This window comes from Diadema antillarum, unplaced genomic scaffold (assembly GCF_040938485.1).
Source record: "Diadema antillarum isolate AM-2024a unplaced genomic scaffold, OU_Dant_1.0 seq00000964_RagTag, whole genome shotgun sequence".
Lineage (NCBI taxonomy): Eukaryota > Metazoa > Echinodermata > Echinoidea > Diadematoida > Diadematidae > Diadema > Diadema antillarum.
The window spans coordinates 230,711-256,773 of NW_027271810.1; the positions used below are offsets into that span (position 1 = coordinate 230,711).

General features: G+C 38.0%; 1 protein-coding gene across 1 annotated transcript; it reads left to right on the forward strand.

The window, feature by feature from the left end:
* The first annotated feature begins 1,911 nt into the window (after positions 1–1,911).
* LOC139741934 (drebrin-like protein B) lies at positions 1,912–24,201 on the forward strand. Its single transcript, XM_071652504.1, has 10 exons — positions 1,912–2,087; positions 8,081–8,136; positions 8,965–9,077; positions 9,705–9,779; positions 10,717–10,938; positions 12,961–13,112; positions 16,656–16,710; positions 17,232–17,291; positions 18,216–18,558; positions 20,796–24,201. The coding sequence occupies exons 1-10, from the start codon at positions 2,005–2,007 to the stop codon at positions 21,248–21,250; spliced, it is 1,614 nt and encodes a 537-aa protein (XP_071508605.1). The 5' UTR covers positions 1,912–2,004; the 3' UTR covers positions 21,251–24,201.
* The last annotated feature ends 1,862 nt before the right edge of the window (positions 24,202–26,063 follow it).

The following is a 26,063-nucleotide window of genomic DNA, read 5'->3' on the forward strand; positions in this document are numbered from 1 at the left end:
CATCAATGAGCGCTGCCTGCCATCGCCAATGTTTGACTACTGCGGTGCTCGCTCGCTCGATGCTGGCATGACGGGGGTGGGGTTCGGGAGGGGGATCGGGAGGGTAGGGGATTGGAACAGACGCTCCTCCTAACCAGGGAGGTGGGCACCTCCCTGTCCTAACAAACCAACTCCGTAAGCTTCGTTTAATCTTTTTCCTTATTCTGCCGTTGTCAAGGAGAGTCAAAACCGTGGAAGTGTCTCTTCATGATCATCAGTGATGGCATGTAGTGGGAATGATAATGGTGATGAAATGAAATGATATGAAATAAAATGAAATCATAGTATAGGCTATTGATCATACCTACATAACTGGCATACTTTTAATTATCCCAGTTAATTATCATGATCATTATCCTACTTATTAACAATGATCTAATTGGAACCTACATCCTACAAGCTTTGGTTTTTAGTGGGTTTCTCTTACTATGTCCTTATACATTTGTGAAATTTTATCTCGAATTGACTGTTGACTGTTGTATTCTTTTTAATCAAATGGAATATAAAACTTGTACGAAATGTGGAATATGGAACAAGGATACAAAATTATTATGATTACTATCATCTAGGACCTTTTGATTATAATTATAACGTCAACAATATGGTAATTATAATTAACTAAATATGAAGAGTTTGTTTGCAAAAACCGATAAGTCCATTTTTGAAGATTTTGAAGTACGGTCTCTGTCATAAAGTACAAAATAATACCTTTTGAATGATATATTGGTCACTACATATCAAGGTACATTTTTAAAGTTATGGTCAAAAGAAGCCAAAATTTTCTTATTATTCTCTTTATTTTTCTGGACCTTTAATCGCAAATATCTCCATTTGGCAGATATGGACTTATCGGTTTTTGCAAACAAACTCTTCATATGTCCTATTGTGAGGAAGATAATGATGATTACTATCATAGTTTTTGTCATCAACATTAAGATCATTTTTGTGTGATCACAAAATTATTAGAACTTGGGAGAACTACTCTTTATGAAATAGCCTCAGCAGTGAATTCTATAAAACAACAACAACGACAACTACAACACTACCTCTACTACTTCTACTGCTACTTTTACTAAATACTACTTCTACTATTAGTCTGACTACTGTACCACCTAGTGTACTTCAATTTTTATGAAGGTTTTATTCTAGTAGTTTTAGCGGAGATCCTTAATTTTGTGTTGTTTTGTGATGTACCGGTAGTAAAATCATCACGTATCATTAAAATCAAATCCCTTGATAACCTTACTCATCTCATAGGCCCTATTAGATAAAATCATCATGTGGCTTTCTTTTTTCTTTGCAGGGGCGGAGCCAGGAATTCCGAAAAGGGGGGGGGGGAGGGGCGCAAACAGTATTTCTGGTGCTACTTCCGGGTTTCATCTCATTTTTTTTCTTTTTATTTCTTTTGTTTCAACAACAAATAAAGAGGGGGCGCGCATCCGGTCCTCGCCCCTTCTGGATCCGCCGCTGAGATTGTAAAACTTACAACTTCTAGTAGTTATTGATGTTTGGGAGACCCTTTCATTAAAAAAAAAAAAAAAAAAATGATAATCTCGCTCTGCCGCAGCACCATCTAATTATTACGGAATCCCGGGTTACAGGGAAAACTACGTGAAGATAATGTTACAAATATGACAATAAGAAATTATTATAGCCGACTAAGCCAAGTCCCTGAAATAATTTTTATTTTGACATCAACGATGTTCGAGGAGACTCCAAAACTCGACAACCCACGTCATCCCCAACCCTGTCATCGCTGAACGAGTAGTAATAAGGACTTGCGCCATCTCAGTTCGAATTTGGTCAGTACTCGCTCACCCATCCCCGATCTTCGCCTCTCACCACCGCAGCGCGCATTGCTAGCTAGCTGGCGTTACGAGAATCATAGAGGAATCGAAACCCGAGAAAATAAAGAATCAACGCCCATGATATGAACGAGGCCGAGGCGCTACACCTTCAGTCAAAATGTCGATAAGTTTTGTGAAACACAAGGACGCTATCCTGAATGCCTGGAAGGATGTCTGTAACGACAAGACAGACACTGACTGGTAAGTATGATGCTCTACAGGACACGTGATATTGGGGAAGGAACTAGTGCTTCGGTGTGTTTTTTCCTCCGAAGTGAATCCGAGGCATGAACAAGGAAACGCAGGGAGAATCTAGGGGTGCCTTGCGCGTTGGCGGTAGGCGGCGCCAGCGGTAGAGAAGCACGGGGAAGTTACCCGTGTGGCAGTGAATCACGTCCGCTGCTGCTCTCTAACTTCCGGGTGTAGTTCTCGAGTTGCTCCTGCTGGCCACGGAGGTGGCGGTTGCGAGTTGTAGCAGGGCAGTTGCAGTGTCCCTTGCCTTGGCTTGCTTGAGTTCTTATTTCCTGATTGTAGACTGGGTTTACGGCAATGTTATAAATAACATGAATCTGTAATATGAAGACCAGTTTGTCAGCTTGCAATGTTCCTTCTGATAACTATGAACAATGTCTGTCAGTTTTAACTTCTTGTAGTCTGTAGTGTAGATTTGGCTTGTCCTGCCTTGATTTAGGAATTCAGTCATACTTTTAGTGTCTGCATGGTTCAATTTTATTTGATTAAGTGAAGATTCGGCCGAAGATTCGAAAATCGATTAGGTGGAACCTTATTTCTTTGTATTTGACTGTAGGGCCATTCTCAGATTAAGTGTTCAATTCCATGTGAGTCAAACCGAAAAATCAACCACAAAGTAATACATTCAAAGATGTGTTTTCGGAAACTTCAAAACCGGTCAAATACGAAACAAAAAGTGGAACATTCTAAATGATGGCCATTCATTGAGTAAAAATGAATTGAAATAGAGCATCATATATGATTTTTGATCACCAATCAGATACGTTACCGCAAATTTACATGTTGTAATGGACTCCTAACTCTGAACTAAATTTATTGTTTTGATCCAATTTCCGTTCAGGAAAAGACATCTGTCCCCCCTAAAGATATTGGGGTTTTTCAAGAGGTAAAGATGTTGTCATCCCTTGCTAATTGGTAGAAATTATTTCTGTGTGGTAGGTTGAAATATGCTTTTTGCTGAAATGAAATGTAACCTTAAGATTCATTTTGTATTTTTAGCAAACTTCGCTTACAAATAAAGTTTCGAATCCCACAAATCATGCAAAGGGAACGATCCGATATGGAATTTCCACAGGAAACAAATATGAATTGCTTTCCTGGGGAAATAAGTATTGAAAAACATTGAATCACTTTGGTAACGTATCTGGTAAAATATAAGTAATAATTTTAGTTGTGTATGAATTAATAACTATCACCTGTTTAATTATTTACCTCATGAATTGATGTAAAAATGAATGATGTAAGCCCAAATTAACCATTTTAAACATTGTACGTAATATTCAAACTATGAAATGTAGTGGAAAAGAGCCCTAAATCTGAAAGCTCAGTTCTTCATTCACAGAATATTCTCATCTTATACGTCTGAATGTATTTATCCATCTGACTATAAATATTCATTAAGTTTTGATGGATAATGCAAACAAGGTTTAAAAAATATATTTTTGCAGGCACTTAGAAGGAAGTAGGTACAGTCTCTATGAACTCGATATGCTAAACAGTTGATTGACCTATGGTAACGTATTTGGCTCATCCCTTTTAATGAAAATGAATAAATAATTGTTCAACTTATCAATGAATCTTGAGTAGTTCTTCATATGTTGAAAAACACTAGATTAAATATGCAACAGAACACTGAAACTTTTCTCGGAAGCGTTTCATAAACTACTTTTTACTCTTTCAAAGTTTGGTAACGTATCTGCCGTACCGTAAATGAATCTGTCGGTGAAGTTACAGAGCATTTCTACTGAATATTCTTCATTTGAACATAACTTTATTTTTTATGGAAGCGTCATTCTATGCAGAATTGTTTTATGAACACTTTGTTTTACATAACATTATTTGTCACGGTGGGTGCCCTGAATTATACGTAACGTATCTGCTAAATCTGAAAAGCAAAAAACTGATATGCTGAATCTTAGCTTTGTCTTGTAAAATAAACGTTCAAAGTTGTTGCATAGAATATGAAAGTGCCTGGGTTTTATAGAATAGAACTTTGGAGTTTATGAGCACACAACGATTTGTTTGTAAAAACATTTACAATTTCTTTTCAGCATTTTGATTATGTGGTAACGTATCTGTCGGAAAACTTGGCATTAAGTTGTGAGACACTGACGCACAGAGAAAAATCACGTGGAAGTGTTGCTCTTTTTCACCTCTCTGTCCTTTTGGTGTAAGAATATAATCCTGAGGTCCAACAAAACGAAGCATGTAATGTGTAGGGATGAATTTTGACCAGATTTGATCCCCAGAAAGCACAAGACCAATGAGCAAAATTCGGTCACGTATCTGGGGTAACGTATCTGTGGTAACGTATATGGTCGATCATATTATTATGAGAGCGATATCTACCAAATATTTCTCACTTGTACTAAACTTTAATGTTGAATCGATGCGTCATTCCGAGGAGTAATGTATAATATACAATTTGTCTGACATTGCAATATCTGTCGCAGTGGGTGGCGTGAAAAGTATGTAACGTATCTGTCCAAATAAAAGTGTAGAAAACCGATATTTCAAACATTGTACCGTATTCTCAATAAAGAGCTGTTGCACAAAAAATCTAAGTACTTGCAGTGTATGAAGTATATCCTCAGGGCTTCATATACACAGGGTCATTGCATAGTCTTGTTATTTTCGCAATGCTGTAACACTAAAGAAACTGGTAACGTATCTGGCGGTGAATTTGGCGACAGGTTTCAAAAGGCTATAAAAAAAGAAGTCAATAAAAAATTTGGAACTTTTTGAGTGTTGTGATTAGCACATATGATATGCTCATCGTCCATGAAAATGATATTTGGAAAGTATGTTTGTGGACGGAGAGGAGCAATAAAACATAATTCTGAAATAGCCGGCGACACTGCGTTTTGGGGGTCTTAACAAAGTTTAACAGCAAAATTTTATACAAAAAGGCAGACAACCGCATTTGATCGTGTTTATTTTTAACAAATAAAGTCCTCGTGATATATTATAAACATTTAAATAGTATCTAATAGGTTTCAGGGAACAGAAAACTGTCATGGAATGTCGGCGACACCAAAATTCCGTATTTGAACGCTTTTACTGAGAATGGGCCTGTAGATCTAGACCCAACTATCTTCATGTATCCTTGTTTTATTAACATTCATCATTATTAACTAAAACCAGATATGTTGCTGATTGATATTGTACCCTATTTTTATGATGTTCCATCTTCCAGCTCGTAATGTATGCTGAACTAAGTGTTTTTGTTCCTTTTATATATGTGTATATTGGTCTGCAAATTTTAGAGCTGATTTCTAGACATCTTTGAGAGTTTATGGTGTTAGTCGAGCACTGATTACAGGAAGTAGACACTGGAAAAAGCTGTCTATCAGGAAATTATTTCAGGATCTCGATAATTCCAGAATAGGTGTATTTCCATGGCTGTGAGGGAGATTCATCTATCATTGGAATATAGAGACATGCCCCTACTTACAGATCTTCCCTTTTCATCAATTGTACTTTGTTGCAAGGAATAGGTTATGTCATGGATATGTCTTAAACAAAAAGAAAAGACATACCATGACCGGCGGAACCTTGGGGGCCATGGGGGCTCGGGCCCCCACACTTTGTGTGCACCATACAAAGGAATACACAAGGTGTCATCACTTTGGGCCCCCACACTTTTTTTAACCTGGAAGTACATAAGTGGCACTAAATAGATATAGAGATCTTGAAGTGTGAGCGTGGTAAGGCTATGTTTTTCCACTGAAGACTTTTTTTTTTGCTTGTCGGCCAAAAAAAAACGGAAATGGAAGGGGAGAGATGAGCTGTGGACCTTGTTTTGTTTTGTTTTGTTTTTTGCTGTCAGCTGAAAAAACCCGAAAATGGAAAGGGAAAGATGAGCTGAGGACCTTTTTTTCTTTTTTTGCTTGTTAGCTCATGAAATCCGAAGGTGGCCCCCCCCCCCCACTTTTGAAAATGCTCCGCTGACCCTGCATACCGTATTGTATATCTTATGACGATTAAAGACTGATGCAAAAACAGCATCCTAGAAATCAAATTACTGAACCAATATGTTTGTACATACGTTGTATGTAAAGAAAATTTAACTAATAAGATATTCTGTCACCTACTGATACATGTATATGTGTGATTTATGAATACATCATGGCTGTTTTCGTAATATACTGGTATTTGATTTATGGATGTTTCATTCTCGGGAACATAGAGGTGAGCTATATTCCATTAACCTGCTCTTCTTAAATGAAATTCATTTGCTGGAATCCAGTTTGCATCTACTTGTTGCTATGTCTGCCAAGCCTCGGACAAGCTTTCAGGTTGTCAAGAACAACCTCTGTCTAAAGGGTATGCATAGAATTTAAATATGTTACAAAAACCGCCTATATCCTCTCAAGAAGATTAAAGGTTTGGAGATTTGCGAAAGGCTATTGTAATTATATTTTGCCTAAATGGTTCACCAAGTCTCATTATGAATACTCCCATATCAGTTGGACAACAAACAGTTGAGATAACTTCTTTTGAAATGTACATAATTATAATATTATCTTGTCACTCATTTGACACGTATGGTGCGATGTCATTTAATTACTTGTAGGAACTGAGAGTAATGGACAAGTTCTCCCCTGGCCGGCATTTATGTTAGTTTCCATGGATCTGCTTGTGACAAACCCACTTTTGTTAAAATATTATTTTGTGTGCTTAAAGGTCCTGTTTAACTCTGAGAACAGTGATTTTAAAAATGTTCTTGAAAGATATCACATTTGATGCATATGTGTTGGTCTGTTGTATTACAAAACATCCTACTTTATAAAATATTTGCAATAAAGCCTAAAATATAAGGAGATATCAGTATTTTTCTCAATAAACCATAACTGTAGATGGTTTAGTCACCATAACTGTAGACGGTTTAGTCTGGCAACATTCCTAATTATAATTACTGCACTTTTTGTGTATTTAACAATACTTAACATTGATTGTACGGATTCAAATTTTTACAGCGATTGTTTCTATCCCAAACTCACATTTTGGAACTATTTTAAAGCACTAATGCTGTGTTTTTGTTTCATCTGCAAATGGTAAATTATGCCTTTAATTGTTTGTTTGTTTGTTCGTTTGTTTGTTTTTTGCTCTAAGTGCCAAAAATACTTCCGGTAGATAGCATGTCTCTTACAACACTGGTGAGCAAAGTCATAAATGGCAATTTCATAAGTATATTCCTTGGATTCTCATTGATTTGTGAAATGTAAGGTATGGTACCTCACGAAAGGGAAAGTACTGTGACTTAAAATGTTCACTCAGAGTTTAGGAGTATGAACATGTTATTGAAGATAAGCATACATTTTTGAGTTATTTGTTATGTTATTGAGCTTTATACCCTGCGACCATGTATTTTTTTTAGTTGATATTTTGTGTCTTTGAGTTTTATACTGTAATAAATTTGTAGAAGTAGTACTTGCAACTGCGTGAGTAGTGGTAATAAATGACAATAAGAATATTGTTGATATTAATCATGATTATAATGATAAATAATAGATGATTATAATAACTGTAATTATACTATACCTGCAAAGATTCTTGCTATCTGATTGTTTGACTGCTTATTACCTGACCTTCACCAAAAAGTACAATTGCATGCTGTTGCTTTTATGCAGTAGATTGCACCCCTCAACCAACTGCTTTCTTGTATGACTGTACTATAATACAACCAATCGCCTTTCATGAAAAATGGTTACCATTTCTGTACTATGTATATTCAGGAATTGGGGTAATCTGCATAATAATATATATGTTGATGTCCAAGGTGTTTAAGACAAACAGTGAATGGTCTTTACATGTGTATTCACTGTTTGTATACTATAACACTAACAATGACAACAAATGGTGAGGCAGAGCTTAGAAAATGCACTGAGCATATGTAAAGATAAAACATAACTTCTTTTTATCTTTTCTCTTATATGCAGGGCTGTCTTTGGATATGACGGGAAAACATATGATTTGAAGGTCGTCGACACAGGAGGTGAGATTAAGATGTTCACAATCTGGCTGCGTGTGTTGATGTCAATCAAGTAGTTCAGACATCTGAAGGGGAAAAAAAAAGTGATGATTACAAAATATCCCAGTAGTAGATCAGCAAACTGTGTTTTCTATGCAAATCTGACAGTAAATACAATATATCTGTCAATCATGTACATGTGAATAGCCATTATATTTTGGAGATAATATTCATAGTCAAAATTATGTCTGTTTGTTTAGATGCAGGAACAGCTTGTGAGTTTGTAACTACACTGTTAACTTCAGGTGTTTTATCAAAACAGTGGAAAGTTGTGTGAGAAATCATACTACAAATGACATAAGATATATCAGTACCAACTAGCAGTAAATCGTGCTCTGTGTGTACATGTTAGTAAATCATGCTCCGTGTGTACATCTTCACAGTAAACACAAAGTGCGCCTCACACTAACGGGCATACTGGCATTGTCACATTTATTCACTGACAAAATGCTACAGGGCAGAAATGGTTTCTGTTTACTGTTTCAGGCATAGGAATTTTGTGTGCTTTTTGCTATTTGCATTGAGCTTTTTGGTGTTGGTTTTTTTTTTTTTTCTAGTGCCCTCATTCATACTTAAATTGTGGTTTGTCCACCGAGAACACAAGCAACAACATCTCATTTTATTTTAAACAAAAACCTCTTCTCTTACTCGGCTTTTTCTCACTTCTAAGTGTGAAATTTGGATAGAAAAGCGTGTCCACTCCTTGAGCACTACCATCCCACTCGCCAACTTGATTTGGTCTAGCATTCCATTTTTATTTGTTTTCCTCTTTTCTTCATTTTATTTTTGAAGAGGATGGCGTCGCTGAAATGGTGGAAAGTTTCAACAGTGCCAAGATCCAATATGCCTTCCTTAGGGTCATCGACCCCAACAGCAACCTGCCAAAGATGGTTTTCATCAACTGGGTAGGTTCTGGTAATCAGAAGTAACAAATTGGAATGCACTCTTGTGACTTAAACTAATGCTCCTATATACACGTGTTCTGAGATGAGATCTTGTATCACTCAACACAAAATTCATGTTAAAGTTTAAGAAGTTTTAGAATGCTTTAAAAGTGTGAAAAGTGTGTTGAAATGAAGCACTTCTTAGATGGAAATGATTTGATGATTATTACCATTACTTAATATGTTTCTATGAGTATAACTGTTCTGTTACTATTGCTATTTTTATTGTTATTTAGTACCAGTTCTAGTTAAAATGATAATGATAATACTGATAATAATAATAATAATAATAGTAATAATAATAATAAATTAGAAGAAGAATGGTATTTAGCACTATTGACTGGACGATTGCATGACATCATGATGACTATCTTGTTTAGCCATGTACAGAATATAAATCTTGAAGGTTTTATTCATGAGCATTCTAACATTAACCTGGGATCATACATTAATCAATACCTTGTACATCAGTGCCTTTTACTGCATGGCTTAGACAGGTAAAATGTCTACCATTTTGACATCTCTGTTTGATGATAATCATTATATTATATTTGGACTTCTTTCTTCCTGTACCATATCTTGTGGCAGATAGGAGAGGCTGCCCCAGTGTCGCGGAAAGGAACATGTGCCAGACATGTGCAGGATGTAGCCAACTTGCTGAGGGTAAAGACTTTGTCTGAATTGCGGTGCATTTCAAAATAATCAATACATCGTCCTTTGCTGAGTGTGTGTGTGAATACCATAACACAATGAGTACCAGCACAGAAAGATGAAAGACTTTTGCTTGAAAAGGAATATACATGCCACTATACACACACACACACAGACAGAGAGAGAGACACACAAACACACAAGTACAATGTAAATAATGAATGAAAATTATAGTGCATTCTGCAAAACAGCTGCTGTTGTATAAAGAAGAACACTGCTTTCATTAGTTGGTCAGTATCAAAGCACAATTTCCATGGCCCTTTCTATATAAACATGGAGGCACACATTTCATTATTAGATTTTTGTACATACTGTATACGCCATATACATGTACTTCGCGAGTCTAAATTTTCATGAATCGGGAATTCCCGACAATTTCGCGAGTGGTTAAATTCGCGATCGTGGAGTCCTGCACTGAACGGAGAAATGTACACGCGTACGTCACATCCACATCGGAATCAGAGTCAATATTTTCGCGTGTTTTTAATTTCACGAATAGCACCCGACTCGCGAAATTCGCAAAAATAAAAACCTCACTAAATATTCGGCGTATACAGTATAAGAAACATTGGTAGATTTTTCCTTACTGATGGAAAAAAAAAGAATAATATGAAATGGAAATAACACTGCTTTTAGCACTGGAAATGAAAAGGGGAAAATAAATCTTGTGAGACTATCACTCTGGATATGCCCTAAGCCCTGGTATCCTAAATCGTACAAGTTGATCAATGAGTCAGCAGGAAATTGATTGTTCAATCTCGTCTCTCTTTAACTGATTTGATCATATTTGAGATTCCTGCACTTACATTGTTTTTTATCCTATGTCTGGGCTTTGAATACCTATCATCAGACGCAAAATATGATTCCTGTTATGTTGACATCCGTGCAGGGGGCCCACGTCACCGTCAACGCTCGCTCCGAAGATGACGTGGAGGAGGATGTCATCCTGAAGCTGGTAGCGAAGTCTTCCGGTTCCAACTACGGCTTCCACAAAGAGAAGTCGACGGGCCCGGTCGGCCAGACAGGTCCCGTGGGCTCCGTCTACAAGAAGACGAATGCTGCGCTGGAGATCAAATCGCAGAGGAGCGACAAGTTCTGGCAGAAAATGGAGGTAATGGACAGGAAAAATTTTGAGCATTGTGGAAATTCTCCATCTAGGTTGATCAGCACCTTGTCTCCCATGTTTAAACATAAATCTGTCTTTGTTACTCTCATTTTTATCTTTACCCATTGTATCATCAGAGAAACTGAGAACAGATAGTTATCACTAACCCAATTCACAGAACTGCTGGAACATGAAAGAATAAAAAACAAAAAAACAAGGCAGATGTTGTTAATCAGTGCAAGATGCCACAGGGAAATAAAGTCTATACTTTGTCATATGTCCAGTCAGGCTAGCAGTTTACAGAAATGGCTACCCAAACTGAAAAGTCACTTACATGGATGATACAAAGAAGAAAAGGTATTGTGCTGACTGAATGCATGTTATTATCACTGGTTCTGTGCTGCGCATCTGATAACATGTTTCTTTTATTTGCTTAGTCTTGATGTTCAGACTGTCTCTTGCCATTTTGCAACAATGAACACAACTCCCCGTTTTTCAAAGCATCATACCGATACCTAGTAGGGTTCCTTGGCATTGGCTCCTGCAGCAATTGGTCCCATGAAATATTTGCGTGCCAAGCCAAACATTATTCTACCCTCAAATATAACCCTAATCTTAATCCTCACATCAAACCAAACCTAAAACCCTGTCTCAGCTGTAGCCTCCAATTCTATGAGAAATATGTGAACATGTTGTTGGGAACTATTGAGGGGTGCAGTGTTCTGCTCCATTGTAATTCTGGGAAACTTTGTATTTTGAGGAAAACTTTCAAGAATTGGCTCTTAGAGACTGATGACATTTGAATGGTGATATTTATTCAGGATTTGTAGGAGATCAGGCAAGACTAAAGAAATCCCACATCTAAAGAGGAAGAAATCAAACTTGATCATGTCAGTATAGTTCATAAAGTAACAAATTTGTGCAAGGTTATATGTTTTCAAGTATTAACAAAAGTTGCAAGAATTAAGTTCCCATATCTTGGCAATACATGTAATTCTTTCAACTTGTTATCACATCGTTCTATACAGGGATGTGAGAGTTCAGAGTTTAATCTGCTTTCAGATTTCTTATTCTGGCCAAAATCCACTTTTCAGACTTTTTGGCAATTCAAATGCATTGAAATGTTCACATTTTCTTGCACTTTTAATTGATTGATTGATTGATTAAGGCCAATTTAGGCCATTCATTCAGCAAAATAAAACACAAAAACATACAGTATAATAATAGTGGCATTTACAATGAGAGCCAGGCAGCCTTGAAAGCATCTTGTGCTTGTGTTAGTTTGCCTACACATGCAAATACAACTTTACAATAGCAACATATATTACAACTGATTCTGTGTGATATCAAGTAAATAAACAAAACACCATCACATTAATACCTACATATACATTTGTATACATACTCACACACACACACACACTCACACACACACACACACACGCACACACACACACACTCACACAACACACACACACGCACACACACATGCAGTATACATACTACTATACTACTCAGTCATGGCTAACTGTTCAAAGAAAGAACGCTTCAGTAAGCACTTAAATCTAGAAAGAGTTGTACTGCATTTCAAGGCAGTACTTATTGAATTCCATTCACTTACACCGGTGAACCTAATAGAGTGAGATCGTACAGTCAAACGAGTAAAAGGATACCGTAAATTACTTCGAGAACGAGTGGAATACATGTGAATACATACTTCAGACTTTTCTTTTCGTAATTTTTAGATTTTGTTCCAATTTTTTTTTTCTGCAAGTACTCTCACAACCCTGTCTATATGTAGACCCTTGTAGTATCCTTGTGCAATTCCACCAGCAAATAAAATTACTGCTTTGATTTTTTTTTTTTTTTGGGGGGGGGGGGGAGGGGGGAGAGGGGCTGTGGGAAATTGGGATATATATTGGGATGGGATGTAAGAATTTTTCAACAACGCTTTGTATGGCCACTTCCACTTTGCCCTTACATTATTCATCCACCACATGTCTTTCTGTCTCATTTTCTCCCCCGAAGGATGATGAAAAGAAGAGGGTCACGGACGAACAGAAGAAGAAACAGGCGGAGGTACAGGAGAGAGAGAAGGAGCGACACGAGAGAGAGAAGAAAGAAGCCGTGGAGAGAGATAAGAAGATGATGGAGAAGATGAAACAGGTGGACAGCCAAAAGTAAGTCACCGCCTCCTGCTGCCATAGCAACTGATTGACAAGTTGCCCTTTCCCCAATGTACAAAAAGCACCAATTATTCAGTGTCTGAAGAGTTATAGCCATGATAATGCAGAAGGAATTTTTAAATTTCATCATAGCTATCACTCTAAAACACTGAAAATTGTTGCTTGTATACAACGATGAAGAGTAATTTCTCAATTAGTTGCAACAGCAACTCGCTGCAAGAATGATTAATTTAAATGAATATACAGTACCCTCTGCTACAGTATAAGGGATAAGATCCAGTACTGGCCATCAGGCGATGCGCATTGGTCTAGTGGATACAACACCTGTCTTGTTATCAGGATGTCTTGGGTTCAAGTCCCACCCTAGTACATATGTGTATGCCCATGATTTTTGTTTATCATGACTATTACCTACTCTAAAACACTAAATGATAGGGGTTTGTTTATGTCTCAGTGGAGGGCAATTTGTCAGTCAGTTGCAAAACAATATATTCCTGTCATGTTGTTCTCTCTGTTACACCTATCAAGTGCCGCATTGCGATGATTTTGCTGCAGAATTTATCTTCTTGCTATGATGAAATTGGCAACTCTGAATTTTACTTTTATTTTATTGTTGGAGAAGATGGAAATGTTTGAATGGAAAAAACAACAACACAGTTATAAAACCAAACAGGAACATTAGCACACAGCTTGTAAAATGTGTTTAGATTTAGCATTTTAGATCATTTTATGATTCTGCAAGTGATAAGTATATATGATAAAATAGGGCTCAAATGAATGATTAATGTGTAGTGTTGCCCATAAAACACCGAAAAAGGATGCTATAAATTATAGCGAAATGATATGGCACCAAACCTTAAAAAAAAAAACAAAAAAAAAAAACAACTTGTTTGGAGCAGTTGGTCAGCCATTGATAAGGCTTGCTGTCTTATTGTCTGCTGTAAGTCACAAGCACAGTATGTATGACACATATTTTCTGATTTTCTGGTGTTTTTTTGTAAGTTTATTCCCCTCCCCCCCCCCCCCCAGTCATTATGATAATGGATTTCATATAGGATACCAAGTTTCAAATGATAATGTGTTTGTATGTGTTATGTATTTATTGCCTGACAAAATGAAAATTAATTTTTTGACAATCAAAAATCGTGCCACATAATGCAAGTTTGTTTTGATGAATAGAGTAAAGTTAGACAGAGCAGTTATACCGGTACTTGTTTCATCGAAATCGTGCTACAGGATTATAGTGTTATGTGTGTTTTTTTATTGTAACATGTTTTCATGAAAGAGTACCATTGCTTATAAAATGACTTGTAAATTAGATGGGGTGATAACGTGATCACATCAACACTTTCACTTTTCTTTTTACATCAAACTATCATAAACATCATGTTCTGGTGGGTATTAAGATTAGAGAGTACAAGTACTCTGCATTTGATGGAAGAAATTTCCCAATGATGGCAATTTCCCTTTGGAAAATGAAGAGATGTTAATAGAACATGAGAGTAAGAGTGAAAGTGAAATCTTGAAGAATTTCAAGAGATGGAGATTGAGAGCATTACCCTTTTAACCAAAGATAGTAGAGATAACAAGACATGAAGGCGCGCGATAAAAATGGACACAAAATGGCTACCCTACATGACGATACAAAAGAGAGCTAAGTACAAACTCAGTACACCTAGGAACATCAGTCATTTCCAAAGGTAGTGGTATTTTTATTATCTTAAAAAGATTTAAAGATTATAGTCATAGCTTTTTTTCGATTAAGGGGATTATTTTGAAGAACGAGATTTGAAAGTAATAAGGATTATTTCGTGGAGGTAAAAATTTGGCAACAACACGATCTCACAATCAAAGACGCTTGATAAACAACAACATCTTCAAAGACAGCACGTCTCAGGCAAAGACGCACATCACCTGAAACGCGCTGTCTTTGACGCTAACTGAGTGGTCTCAGGTGATGCGCATAATACGCATGAGGACCGCGCACTGTCCATTTGTTTTGCACAGGATTAGCGCGCACTTTCGTGTCTTATTAGTTATTAAAGCGTCTTTGCTTTTAACCCTTTATGTACCAATGAGTCCAATGTGCATAAATTTTGAACACAAAGGAATGGACAGGATATAAATGTGGCACTCAAAAGGTTAGAGAGTTATGCATTTATTTGTAGGGTGACACGGCATTTGCTTCTGCAACAATTGCTCAGGTCTCGTTTTCTCCAAGGACTTAAGGTGAAAGTTGTGATAGGGATTTACACGTAGGTCTAGTTTGATGTGAGGATTAACCCTAACCAGGCCGGGCTTTTTGGGGTGTTCTGTGGCCGAGGAGGGTTCATTCACCACCCCCCCCCCCCCCCCCCCCCCGAGATCTCGGCTGTTGATCGCGCAATCGCCATGAAAATTGGCACATGCATTACCTTTGGTTTAATCTACCACATTATACAAAAAGAAATGGAAATTTTCATGATATTAATTTATTATGCTAATATATGCATAAAATCATACATTTTGCTCTGAATCAGAAAGCAAAGCTCCTAGAATCCAATTTATGGTGATAACATTCTTTGTAGCATTCCTAACAATGTACTTGAAAAAAAATTCTGGTATCAAACTTAATTTCTTATGTATTTTATTTTTTTATGAATTTCTTATGTATTTCTTTGTTTTTCGACCTTTTGTTGTATCATTTTTTTTCCGCAAAATTTATGACAGAACCTTTCCAAGCATAATTATGCTAAAATTAATTGATTTCAGCCTATGAAAGTGAAAATAATCATATCTTTATGAATAAGGTGAGAAAACTCCATTTGCATAGACTTTACACACAAAATCACGTTTTTTAGCCATTTTCGGTCTGACAGGCATGTATGAAAGGTCGTGCAGCGTCGTAACGGTATGCGCCATTTTCATGAAAATGGTGTCAAAAGATGCGCGAGCCTTGAAAGTAAAAAGTCAGCGAACGGCGCGGTCAAAAAATTCCGCACAGCAGAAAAGTCGCGAAAAATGTCGAGGGGGGGTTGATTCAACCCCCCCGGCCTTTTTAGGGTTAAGGTTTTGGCTAGGGTTATGTTTGCGGGTGGAATTTATGTTTGGCTTTTTAATAGCATGCAGATATTTCATGGGAGCAATTGTCGCACGAGTAAATGTCATGGAACCACTTGCAGGAGGGTGAAACAGAAACACTCAAGGGTGATTAGGATATATGAGTTTGGAAAGTGATTAAGATATAAGAGCTTCGAAAAGCTGCAGGGTGTTTGGTTCCTGAATCTGCCATATCAAATATGTGACAGTTTAGATTCCGTGGCCTTTTGGGTCGACATAAAGAGAAGGATTTATGTGCAGAGTTAATATCCGTAAGTCATCTCACTCATTAGAGTGTGTTTCTATGACACTGAAGTTTTCATATGTGATATTTTTAGCTCACCTGAGACATAGGATCTCTTTTTTGTTTGTTTGTTTGTTTGTTTGTTTGTTTGTTTTTCAATCTGCCACTGATTCTGTTTTTCGTTCCTTTTTCGTCCTTTTTTTTTTTGCACACAGGAGAGAAGAGCAGAGACTGCGTGAGGAGCAGGCGAAAGAGGTGCAGGCAAAGTGGGTGAGTGGGAGTACATTTTCTACATCAGTTGTACATGTATCATCTTTTTCTGCCTTTTCCGTGGATCCTTTTCACTCTTTTGGACAATCTCTGGTCTGTTGGAGGAGAATGAAGTCCAAATATACAGATTGAGGGAAATGCAGCAGTAGTAATATAACCCATTAGAGAAGTTTGAGGAATATTGGACAATGTATTACAAAGTCATGAAATTTTTGAGGTTTTGCTGCCACCATAGAGGAGAGAAGACTACAACAGTTTGTGACATCACGTATGGACAGATGATAGTGAAGTAGAGGGCAGTGGATGTTGTTTAATAGGAGAATGCTGAGATTGATGAGAACCTCTCCCTCATACAGCCGTATCACATGAATTCTAGCCCATTTCAGACACATTTTCCTTTTTTGAATGCAGGCAAAGAAGAAAAGTGCATTGTACTATCAGGGTTGAACATTCTTGTAATGTTCTATATAGTGGCCCCTTTTCACAGAATTAAGTGTTTGTTGATTGGAAAATGCCAACAGGACCAGAAGCAGGAGGTGGATGCTGCCCCCACGAGGCGAACTGGCGAAAACAGGCAGGCGGTGAGTCAGAGCTTAACCCTGGAATACAGAGCTTTTCTTACCACCTGGCACAGATGTCTGGAAACTGTTTATCAATGAATAAAGATTACCCTTAATGTTTCCCCTATCCCTGCTGTGTTACAATTGCTTTCTTGCTGGACTGAGTCACATTGTTACACCTCATTGGGCTTGCTAACCTACCACTTTGCCAACTTTGGATGGATTTAAAATGCTTTAATATGGAAAAAAAAAAGCTTGGCAAATTGAGCTATAGTCCCTGGACACGTAAAGGGTTAACTCTTAAGTCTCAGCGGTATTTTTTTAGTGGGGACCCATTCAGTTGAGTGTCCAGTTCTCATAAGATTATGCGAGGCATTGTTTAACACATTGCAGTTTGGCCACAAAATAGCAAAATACAAAATAGTCTATTAAAACTTGCACATTGCACACAAATCAAGCATGTATCTGCGTGAGCTGTCAACAGGTACTGTAAAAGTGGGTATTTTTGCGCAACTAATTTTTCATGCTCGGCCAGGTAAGAAGAGTTCGCGTGTTTTTAATTTCGCGGAATCAAGACATCAACTACTGGAACGTATAGCAAGGAAAAATATCTTTATGCTTTTATTTTTACGCTAGTTTGTGGTTGCGCAAAATGCGCGAAAATTTCAACACCGCGAAAACTTTCACCTTTACAGTACTCAACTTGTTGGGTTTTTTTTATAGTTATTTTCTCAACAAGAAATTGAAAGTGGAAATTGAGGTCCTCTTCATTTTTTTTTTGCACTTTCTATTCATCAAGATGCGTTTACCAAGTCGTTATTGCAGTCTATGACAGTAGATGAATAAGTAGGCCCTAAAATTCCTCTTGATGTGTATAGAATGGACACAAAACAGTATTAGCTAATGGTAATGAATTCTTCATTCATTCGATCTATACGATAAAAGGAGGCGGCAAAGATGATTGCTCAGCGGGAGAACAACCCCAAGGCCTTATTTGAGCAGGGCAGGGCGCCAGTCGCTCCGCCTCCGGCTCGGTCCCGCCCGGCCATGCCTGTTCCCGCCAAGGTGAGGCAACCAGAGCCCGAACCAGAGCCGGAGCCACAGCGGGAGCCGGAACCGGAACCGGAACCGGAACCAGAACCAGAGCCAGAGCCAGAGCCGGAGCCAGTCTCTGAGCCTGAGCCTGTACAGGACCCGTACAGGGACGAGCCCCAGGAGGAGCCAAAGGTCCAGGACTTGTCTGATCCCTACCCACAGGAACCGGAACAAGAGCTGTATGAAAACACAGGTAAACAGCAGTTACAATCGATCTCATATCCCTACACCACGTATATCAGTAATGGGAAGAGGCTGTAGATGCTTGGAACACAGTCCCCTCATGTTACCTCTAAGGAGTATCATTTATCATTTTGGGGTCATAAGGGTAAAAAGTGAAAAATAAAGATTGACAAGCCAGTTTTTATTTTTTTTTTTGATATCATAATCTACAGGTCATCAAATCTGTGGTGAAATTGTTTGGTTTACAAGTCTTTTGTGTGTTTGTGCAAGAAATGCTGGTATGATGGTGAAGGTCCTTATCAAGAACTCTCAGCACTCAGACCCCGTTTACAGTGCGGGGCTGGGCCGAGCCGCCCAGCCCCGCAATTTTGTCCGTTTACACTGCCGGGCTTGGCCGCGCTTTTGATTCAAACCTTTCAATATTTTGTCGTAGTGGCGCTCTGCTTGTAAACAAACGCAGTTTGGTATTGTCTGGTTTTCAGACCCTTTGCCAAATGAATTCCGTGGCGACAAATTCGCCGTTCAGGCAAAGGCCTTTGCCAAAGGAAAAAATCCTTTGCAGGACAAAACCACCCTAAACTATACTAGTTTTCGACGTTGAGGGGGTTAATATCCTGAACAGCGAAATAGTACAGCAGAGGGTTTGGAAGCCAGACTAAAATTGGCCGCGCATTTGGCCAGTTTGCGTTTACACTGAGAAAAGGCCGGGAGACTACCTCCAGAGCGTGGCCAAATGCGAGGACAATTTTGGTCTCGCATTTGGCGTTTTGCCCGTTTACACTGAAATGAAAGTGGACTCGGCTGCGGCTGAGCCTCGCACTGTAAACGGGGTCTGAGTCAATGTAGAGAGGGATTGGGAGGTGATTAGATTCAGATCCATGTCATTTATTCAGTCAACCACCTGTTCGCAGACGGTGCCTCCGAAGCATGCGGTTATGTGACGAACAAGAGTGTATTGTTAATATGTCACAATCACCAGCTGTTCGGTGGCGTACTCTTTTTTTCTTTCTTGCGCAAGCTCACCAGTGACCCAAACTTCTCGATCCAAAGATTTAGAAGTTAGGCTGCCAGTGTGACGAAATGACCAAAGATCACGGAGACTTAGCGATTTTAAATCTCTCAATCTTTTTTGCCAGTTTTACCATGCCTATTGCAGTTGTCCTTAAATTTTTCTGTGTTGTGAATTTGTCTTTGTCTTGTGAAATATTTTGTTGTTTGGTATTCCCGTAGGGAGTCAGTGATAGAATGATCAGCTTCAAGCAGAATATACATCGAGGATAAGTTTTGTTAAAAGTAATTTTAGATTTCTTATTCTTAGTCAAATTTCTCACATTTACAGTTTTCCTAGCTTTATGTACATTGGACTCCTTTTATAACGAAGTCCTCGGGTCTGGCAGCTCTCTTATATTGAAATTTCATCATAACGAACAAATAAACAATAGAAATGCATAGAGTCGATAATGTTGCAGCCTGAGTTTTGACTTTGTTGTAACCAGATTTCATTATAACTGTGTTCGTTATAACAGGAGTGCACTGTAACTGTTTTAGAGATATATGGTGAAAATTCCCATATGTTATTTTTGCCTCAGGGTACTCATGAAATATCAAAACCTAGCATTACATTTCTGCTTTTGATATGCCTTGCTTGTTCTTTGAATATTTATGATTACTGTAAAAATGGCTTCTTTCGCGGTGGTTTTATTTTCACTCTTTTCGTGCTTTTAGGTTGGACCGCTAATTTAACATCACGCGAAAATGTTTTGAACTCGCCGCTTGTTACAACGCTATTGCGCACATGCACACGAAGATTCTGCGCATTGAGTGTATTGATGGTCAACATACACACAGCGATACTGCGCAATGTAGGTACAAGCATGTCATAAAGTACTCGAGAGACAGAATTTCAGATATGCCCGCATCTAATTTTGATTTCTATTGAATAAATAAAAGAATAATTGGATTATAGTTTGGGTTTTCATGTGCAAAATATAGCAGTTTTTGCCGACCGCGAATTTAATCACATGCGAAAAAGTCGGCACCGATGGAAACTGCGAAAGTATCTGTATGCGAAAGAAACCACTTTTACAGTATTATGTTTACAATATATATATAATTATATATTATACTATACTATATTATATATTTACAAGAATAGTTTAAGAGAGGTGTGGTATGCAGAGAGTTCAATGTAAAGTGTGTAATTCTTCTTTTTTTGTTCTTTTCTTTTGTTTGATCCTCCAAATCTAGAAGCTTTCCAGGAGACCAACACCAATGCTGGCTCACTCACAGGGAGGGCGCTCTACGACTACCAGGCAGCAGATGACACAGAGATAACCTTTGACCCAGACGACATCATCACCCAGATTGAGCAAATCGACGAGGGGTGGTGGAGGGGCGTAGGCCCCGACGGTAGGTGTGGCCTTTTCCCCGCCAACTACGTGGAGCTCATTTCGGGCACCCCCGACCAGGCCCAGCCGGAGCCTGCCTCGGCCCCGGCCCCGGCCCCAGCCTCAGCCCCGGCCGATGGGTCGCTGAGGGGCAGGGCACTCTACGACTACCAGGCGGAGGATGACTCGGAGATAACCTTTGACCCTGACGACATCATCACAGACATTGAGCAGATCGATGAGGGCTGGTGGAGGGGGGTGGGCCCCGACGGCAGGTGCGGACTTTTCCCGGCCAACTATGTCGAGCTGATCTGAGTCCTTGGGGTTTTTTGTTAGTGCCAATGCCTTCAACAATAGAGACACTCATCGTTGCACTAATTTACATCTTCAACGGAGCTTGGTACTTCCAACGCATTTCACAGACCCAGCAACCCTCCCCTTTTCATGTAGACTGTAAAATCCCAGCGTAGTACACAGAGAAACACAGAGTCATTCTTATGTAGACTTTTCTCTGTCTCCAGTGTTCAGCTTCTAGCTTCCAGGTACTCATCCTTAGGATGATTACAATCTTTTGATAATTTCTTCATTACACGTATAAGATGCTTTACGGGTGACTTTTTGTGAGAATTTACAACAGAGCTTCCCAGGCCAATGAACGTTCACTTTCAGAGAACCAAAATTGAATTAACCTACCCAATTCAACTATCATGTGGTTCTTCAACAGAACAACAAAGGAAAGAATGTGCAAAGCTCATGGATATAATTATTTATGCTGACAGCATGCTCCAAATAATATAAATCGAATTATCATACCATTCTTTTGTCAGTCAGACAACATCAATAAATCGTGCTCATTTTGATCTACTGAAGAGTAATGCTTATAAAATGTGTAGCCCCCTTTTTGTAGATTTTTTAATTTGTTTTTTCTATTTTATACATACATGTAGTTTTGTACAGTTTTGCTGCAGTGCCAGGGCTGGTAGAGCATGTGTGTGTACAGCAGTTAATTGCTACACTACTTCAACAGGTAGCATTCATTTGTTATAAAAAGTTTGATTCCTGTATGATTGTCTTGGATCTGGAGTAAAATGTATCATTCAATTGGTTTATTCAAACCTCGAAAAGTGAATATAATGGGTCGGTTGTCTCATGGATTACCTGGTGGATAGGGCGTGCTCTGTTTTTTTTTTGTGGAGGCTTCATGCAAAAGGGGGATATCCCGAGTATACAAAAATTGCTTAGAAAGATGATTTATCATTGATGTAACAATCAAGTGGTTAAATGCTGCGATTAAAAATAGTGAAAGGCCTTGTATGTCTACCTGGATGCAGACTTGGAAACCGATGTGGCAACTCAGATCTGTACCTATGGTATCAAAATTTCTTACCTAGTTTGCAGTTTATAAGGGAATTACTAGTTGGCCTATACAGTACATACCGGTACATGTTTGTGCTTGTCTTAGTTGTGTGACATGGTAAATATCTCCTTAGTACTGAGCTCACACTGTGAAGTGTAATTCACATGTTGCCAATGCATGATCCAGATATTCTATTGAGCATTCTCGCCTGTAGTTCAAGGTTCATCTCGACCAAAGAAGGCATGCATGGTTGCTCATTTTCTCACATTTGAACCTTGAACCTTGAAGATATAATCCTGATAGCAGCTTGTCCATGAAGCTAAATTGGGATGGGTGTGCGATTTGATGCCCTCAAGTCTTTGTCAGTCAATGATACTAATTTTCAGTGGAATTTTGTGTTTTCTCATACATGTGGGGAATATTGTGTTGATGACAGATGAACATTCATTGGCGCTGTGTGGAACAGTGGTGATGCCTAGTAATTGTGCACTGTAGGCTATGTATTGTACAATTTAGAAATCCCAGCATTGCCTTACATTGTTTTGGATATGTGGGACTGCGTGGAAACAAGATTCAATATACGTATAGCGATAAACCACACATGTAAAATGAGTGAAGTACTTCTCAGTGAGCCCTCCATATTATTTTAACCAGAAAAATGATATAAACTTCTGGGAGTTTTCATTGTGCTTTACTTTTGTACTGAGAAACACCTTTTAGGAGTGTCTGGATGTTCATCTGACTGTACTGAAAGTATGTGAACAGAAATACTACTGTATGCCTTTTCATTTGTTTATGTATCTTTAGTGTTCCAAAGATTTTCTGAAATCACATCACACCCATGCCATGCTTTATGCCAAATAAATGTGCTAGTGTTACTTGTACAGGCTCTCTTTCACAACGAATGGACCAAGTCGGGCAAACTCGGCATGCGTTATGTTGATAGTTACAGACTCAAAAAGAATGCCGTAAGAATGTGTTTTTACGTCCTCCTGTTTGTCACGTTGTCTCTCGTGCTTACATGATATCCGTGATTTGACCAGAAAATTCATTCCAGTATTACCCTGATTCAAAACTATTGTCAGACTTCAAGTTTAATTTATCTTGAATCTTTTGAATTGAGCAGTGTGGTGAAGATGTTCATTTTTTCTTTTTCCATGCATTCTCAGCTATTGTAAAAATCATCAGATGAATCATGTGTAATACAAGTTATATTGCTATTAATATATCTATATATATCTCAGTAATATTAAAATAAAGAGCAGATGTACTCAGTAGATTGATCTTTGTTGTCGTAGCATGTGATACAGCTGTAAAATATGTCGTAGCAATATTACATGTGTCATTCAATATGATGTGACAGGTGGTGGGAATGTGACAACTAGAAAGATTGCAACATTTGCTACGTGAATGATAATTAGGCAACACACAAACAAACAAACAAGCAAACACCACCACCAATGGATCTGGATGTAATTTGACAGAAGTACATTTTTGTGCAAGTCGGTACGGACGTATGTACGTGTATATGATAACATACAGTAGAATGAAAGGACGGTGCACTGATTTACAAGTACACCTGCAGCTTGTATTTCTACACTAACAGCTTTAAAAATGCATCAACGCTTTTGATGTTTGAAGTATAATACGAATCATGTGAATCAAAGCAGATAGGGTGTCATGCGAAACGCAAGTTTGTTACAGGCGTAAAGTTTTGATATTTTCTAATCAGAACTTTTTTGTTACGAATTTTGTACGTATTTTGATTAAGTTAATGCAAAACTAAATCATATGTCAGGCTCATGTCAGTGAAATTTTTCTTTTTAGTAGTTGACATTGACATACCATTCACATTGATATCATGTTAATGCTAGATTGTGGTTGAATAAATGATGAAGTCATATATTTTATAAAGCACACGAAAACTGTAGTCTGTATAAATGTGTCATTTGCTCTGCATTGCAGTGATGATGATGATGATGATGATGATGATGGTGATGATGATGATGATGATGATGATGATGGTGATCTCGATGATGATGATGATGATGGTGATCTGGATGATGATGATGATGATGATGATGATGATGATGATGGTGATGGTGATGATGACGATGATGATGATGATAATGATGATGGTGGTGATGGTGATGATGGTGATGATGATGATGGTGATGATGGTGATGATGGTGATGATGGTGATGATGGTGATGATGGTGATGATGGTGATGGTGATGATGGTGATGATGGTGATGATGGTGATGATGGTGATGATGGTGATGACGATGATGATAGCTTCATGTGTACTGCCAGTATCCGCCTTTGAAGGGCACTCATGGCACCTTATCTAGAATTCCTCATCTTCATGAAATGAAATGAAATGAAATGAAATTTATTTACCAAACAAACAAACATCGTCAATAAAGTCACAACAATGAATAGTTGAAATATAGTTTGGCAAAAAAGAACTGGCAATAGCGTGCAGGCTAGTCGAGGCCAGTCCTTTCAATGATATAGATTATGATATAACATATTTACAATATTCACGGAAGAATTGTTATAATAATGTACATAATTATTTAAAAGTGTACATGTTTTCATTGGGGATCATTATTATATTGATAACAGATACTTTCGCAATGATATCCGAAAAGCATTACGGGTGTTTATCTTTTTGACATAATAAGGAAAACCTCTCCAAATTATACTGCCTGCATATGATGTCGGAATATTTAATTTCCATTATCTATTCCAATCTGTGGTGTAATTTCAGTCGTTTTCACGTTTAGTGCAGTTTCATACGGCAGCATCAGTCACTTTATGACATAGAATACCATAGGTGTTAAAAGTTACTTGACTTGTGCATGAACATGACAATCACACACAAGGCTAGTTTGCTGGATTCTAGCTGGTGAATTAAGAATGCAAGTTTTGTGTGCTAGATAATTTTTAGCTCAAAGGGGCTGTAAGCTTGAACTATTGCACGACTAGAAATAAGTACCAGCATTATGTCAGTGGAAATGGGGGGGGGGGGGGGGGAGGAGGAATCATAGCCTGTATGTTGTTCATCTCACCAAGCAGAAGTAGGCTTCATCATTCTTTCTTCATTCTGCTTTTATCAACCCATGCTCACACACACATACACACACACACACACACACACACACACACATCACACTTATAGGGTTAAAGGGATGGTATAACTGTTAAATTTCTCTTAGAATTGTGGTACAGCTGTAGTGGTATTTTAGGCTCATCAGTCACATGGGCAAAGTCCTCGAAATGGAAATGATCATGGTATGGCCTAACAAGACTTATTTGCTTGTGGACTAATCTTTGTCCTTTCTGATGCCGACATATGAATGAAATAATATCGTTTTCATGTATTGACAAGTATACCTCTGAAATCTATTACATACTGAACTGTAAAAGTGAGCATTTTGCGCGGCGGCTGAAACTAGAATGAAAATCAAAACATACAAAATCTTTTGGCTTGCTATATTCAATGCTGCTTAATTATATTTTGATTCCATGGAATTAAGAACACACAAACTTCATCTTACCACGCCAAGCATAAAAATTCTCGCATGAAAATTTCTACTTTTTCAGTACTTTCATTCAAAACCATCATCTACTTGTATCTCTCACTCAATATTCATATATTCCAATCCTCATAGGTTCAGAAAAAAAATCACAAATATGCCACAACAATATTTCATTTTCTTGTATAATTTAGAAAATATTTATTCATATCACAATTAGTACTCCGGA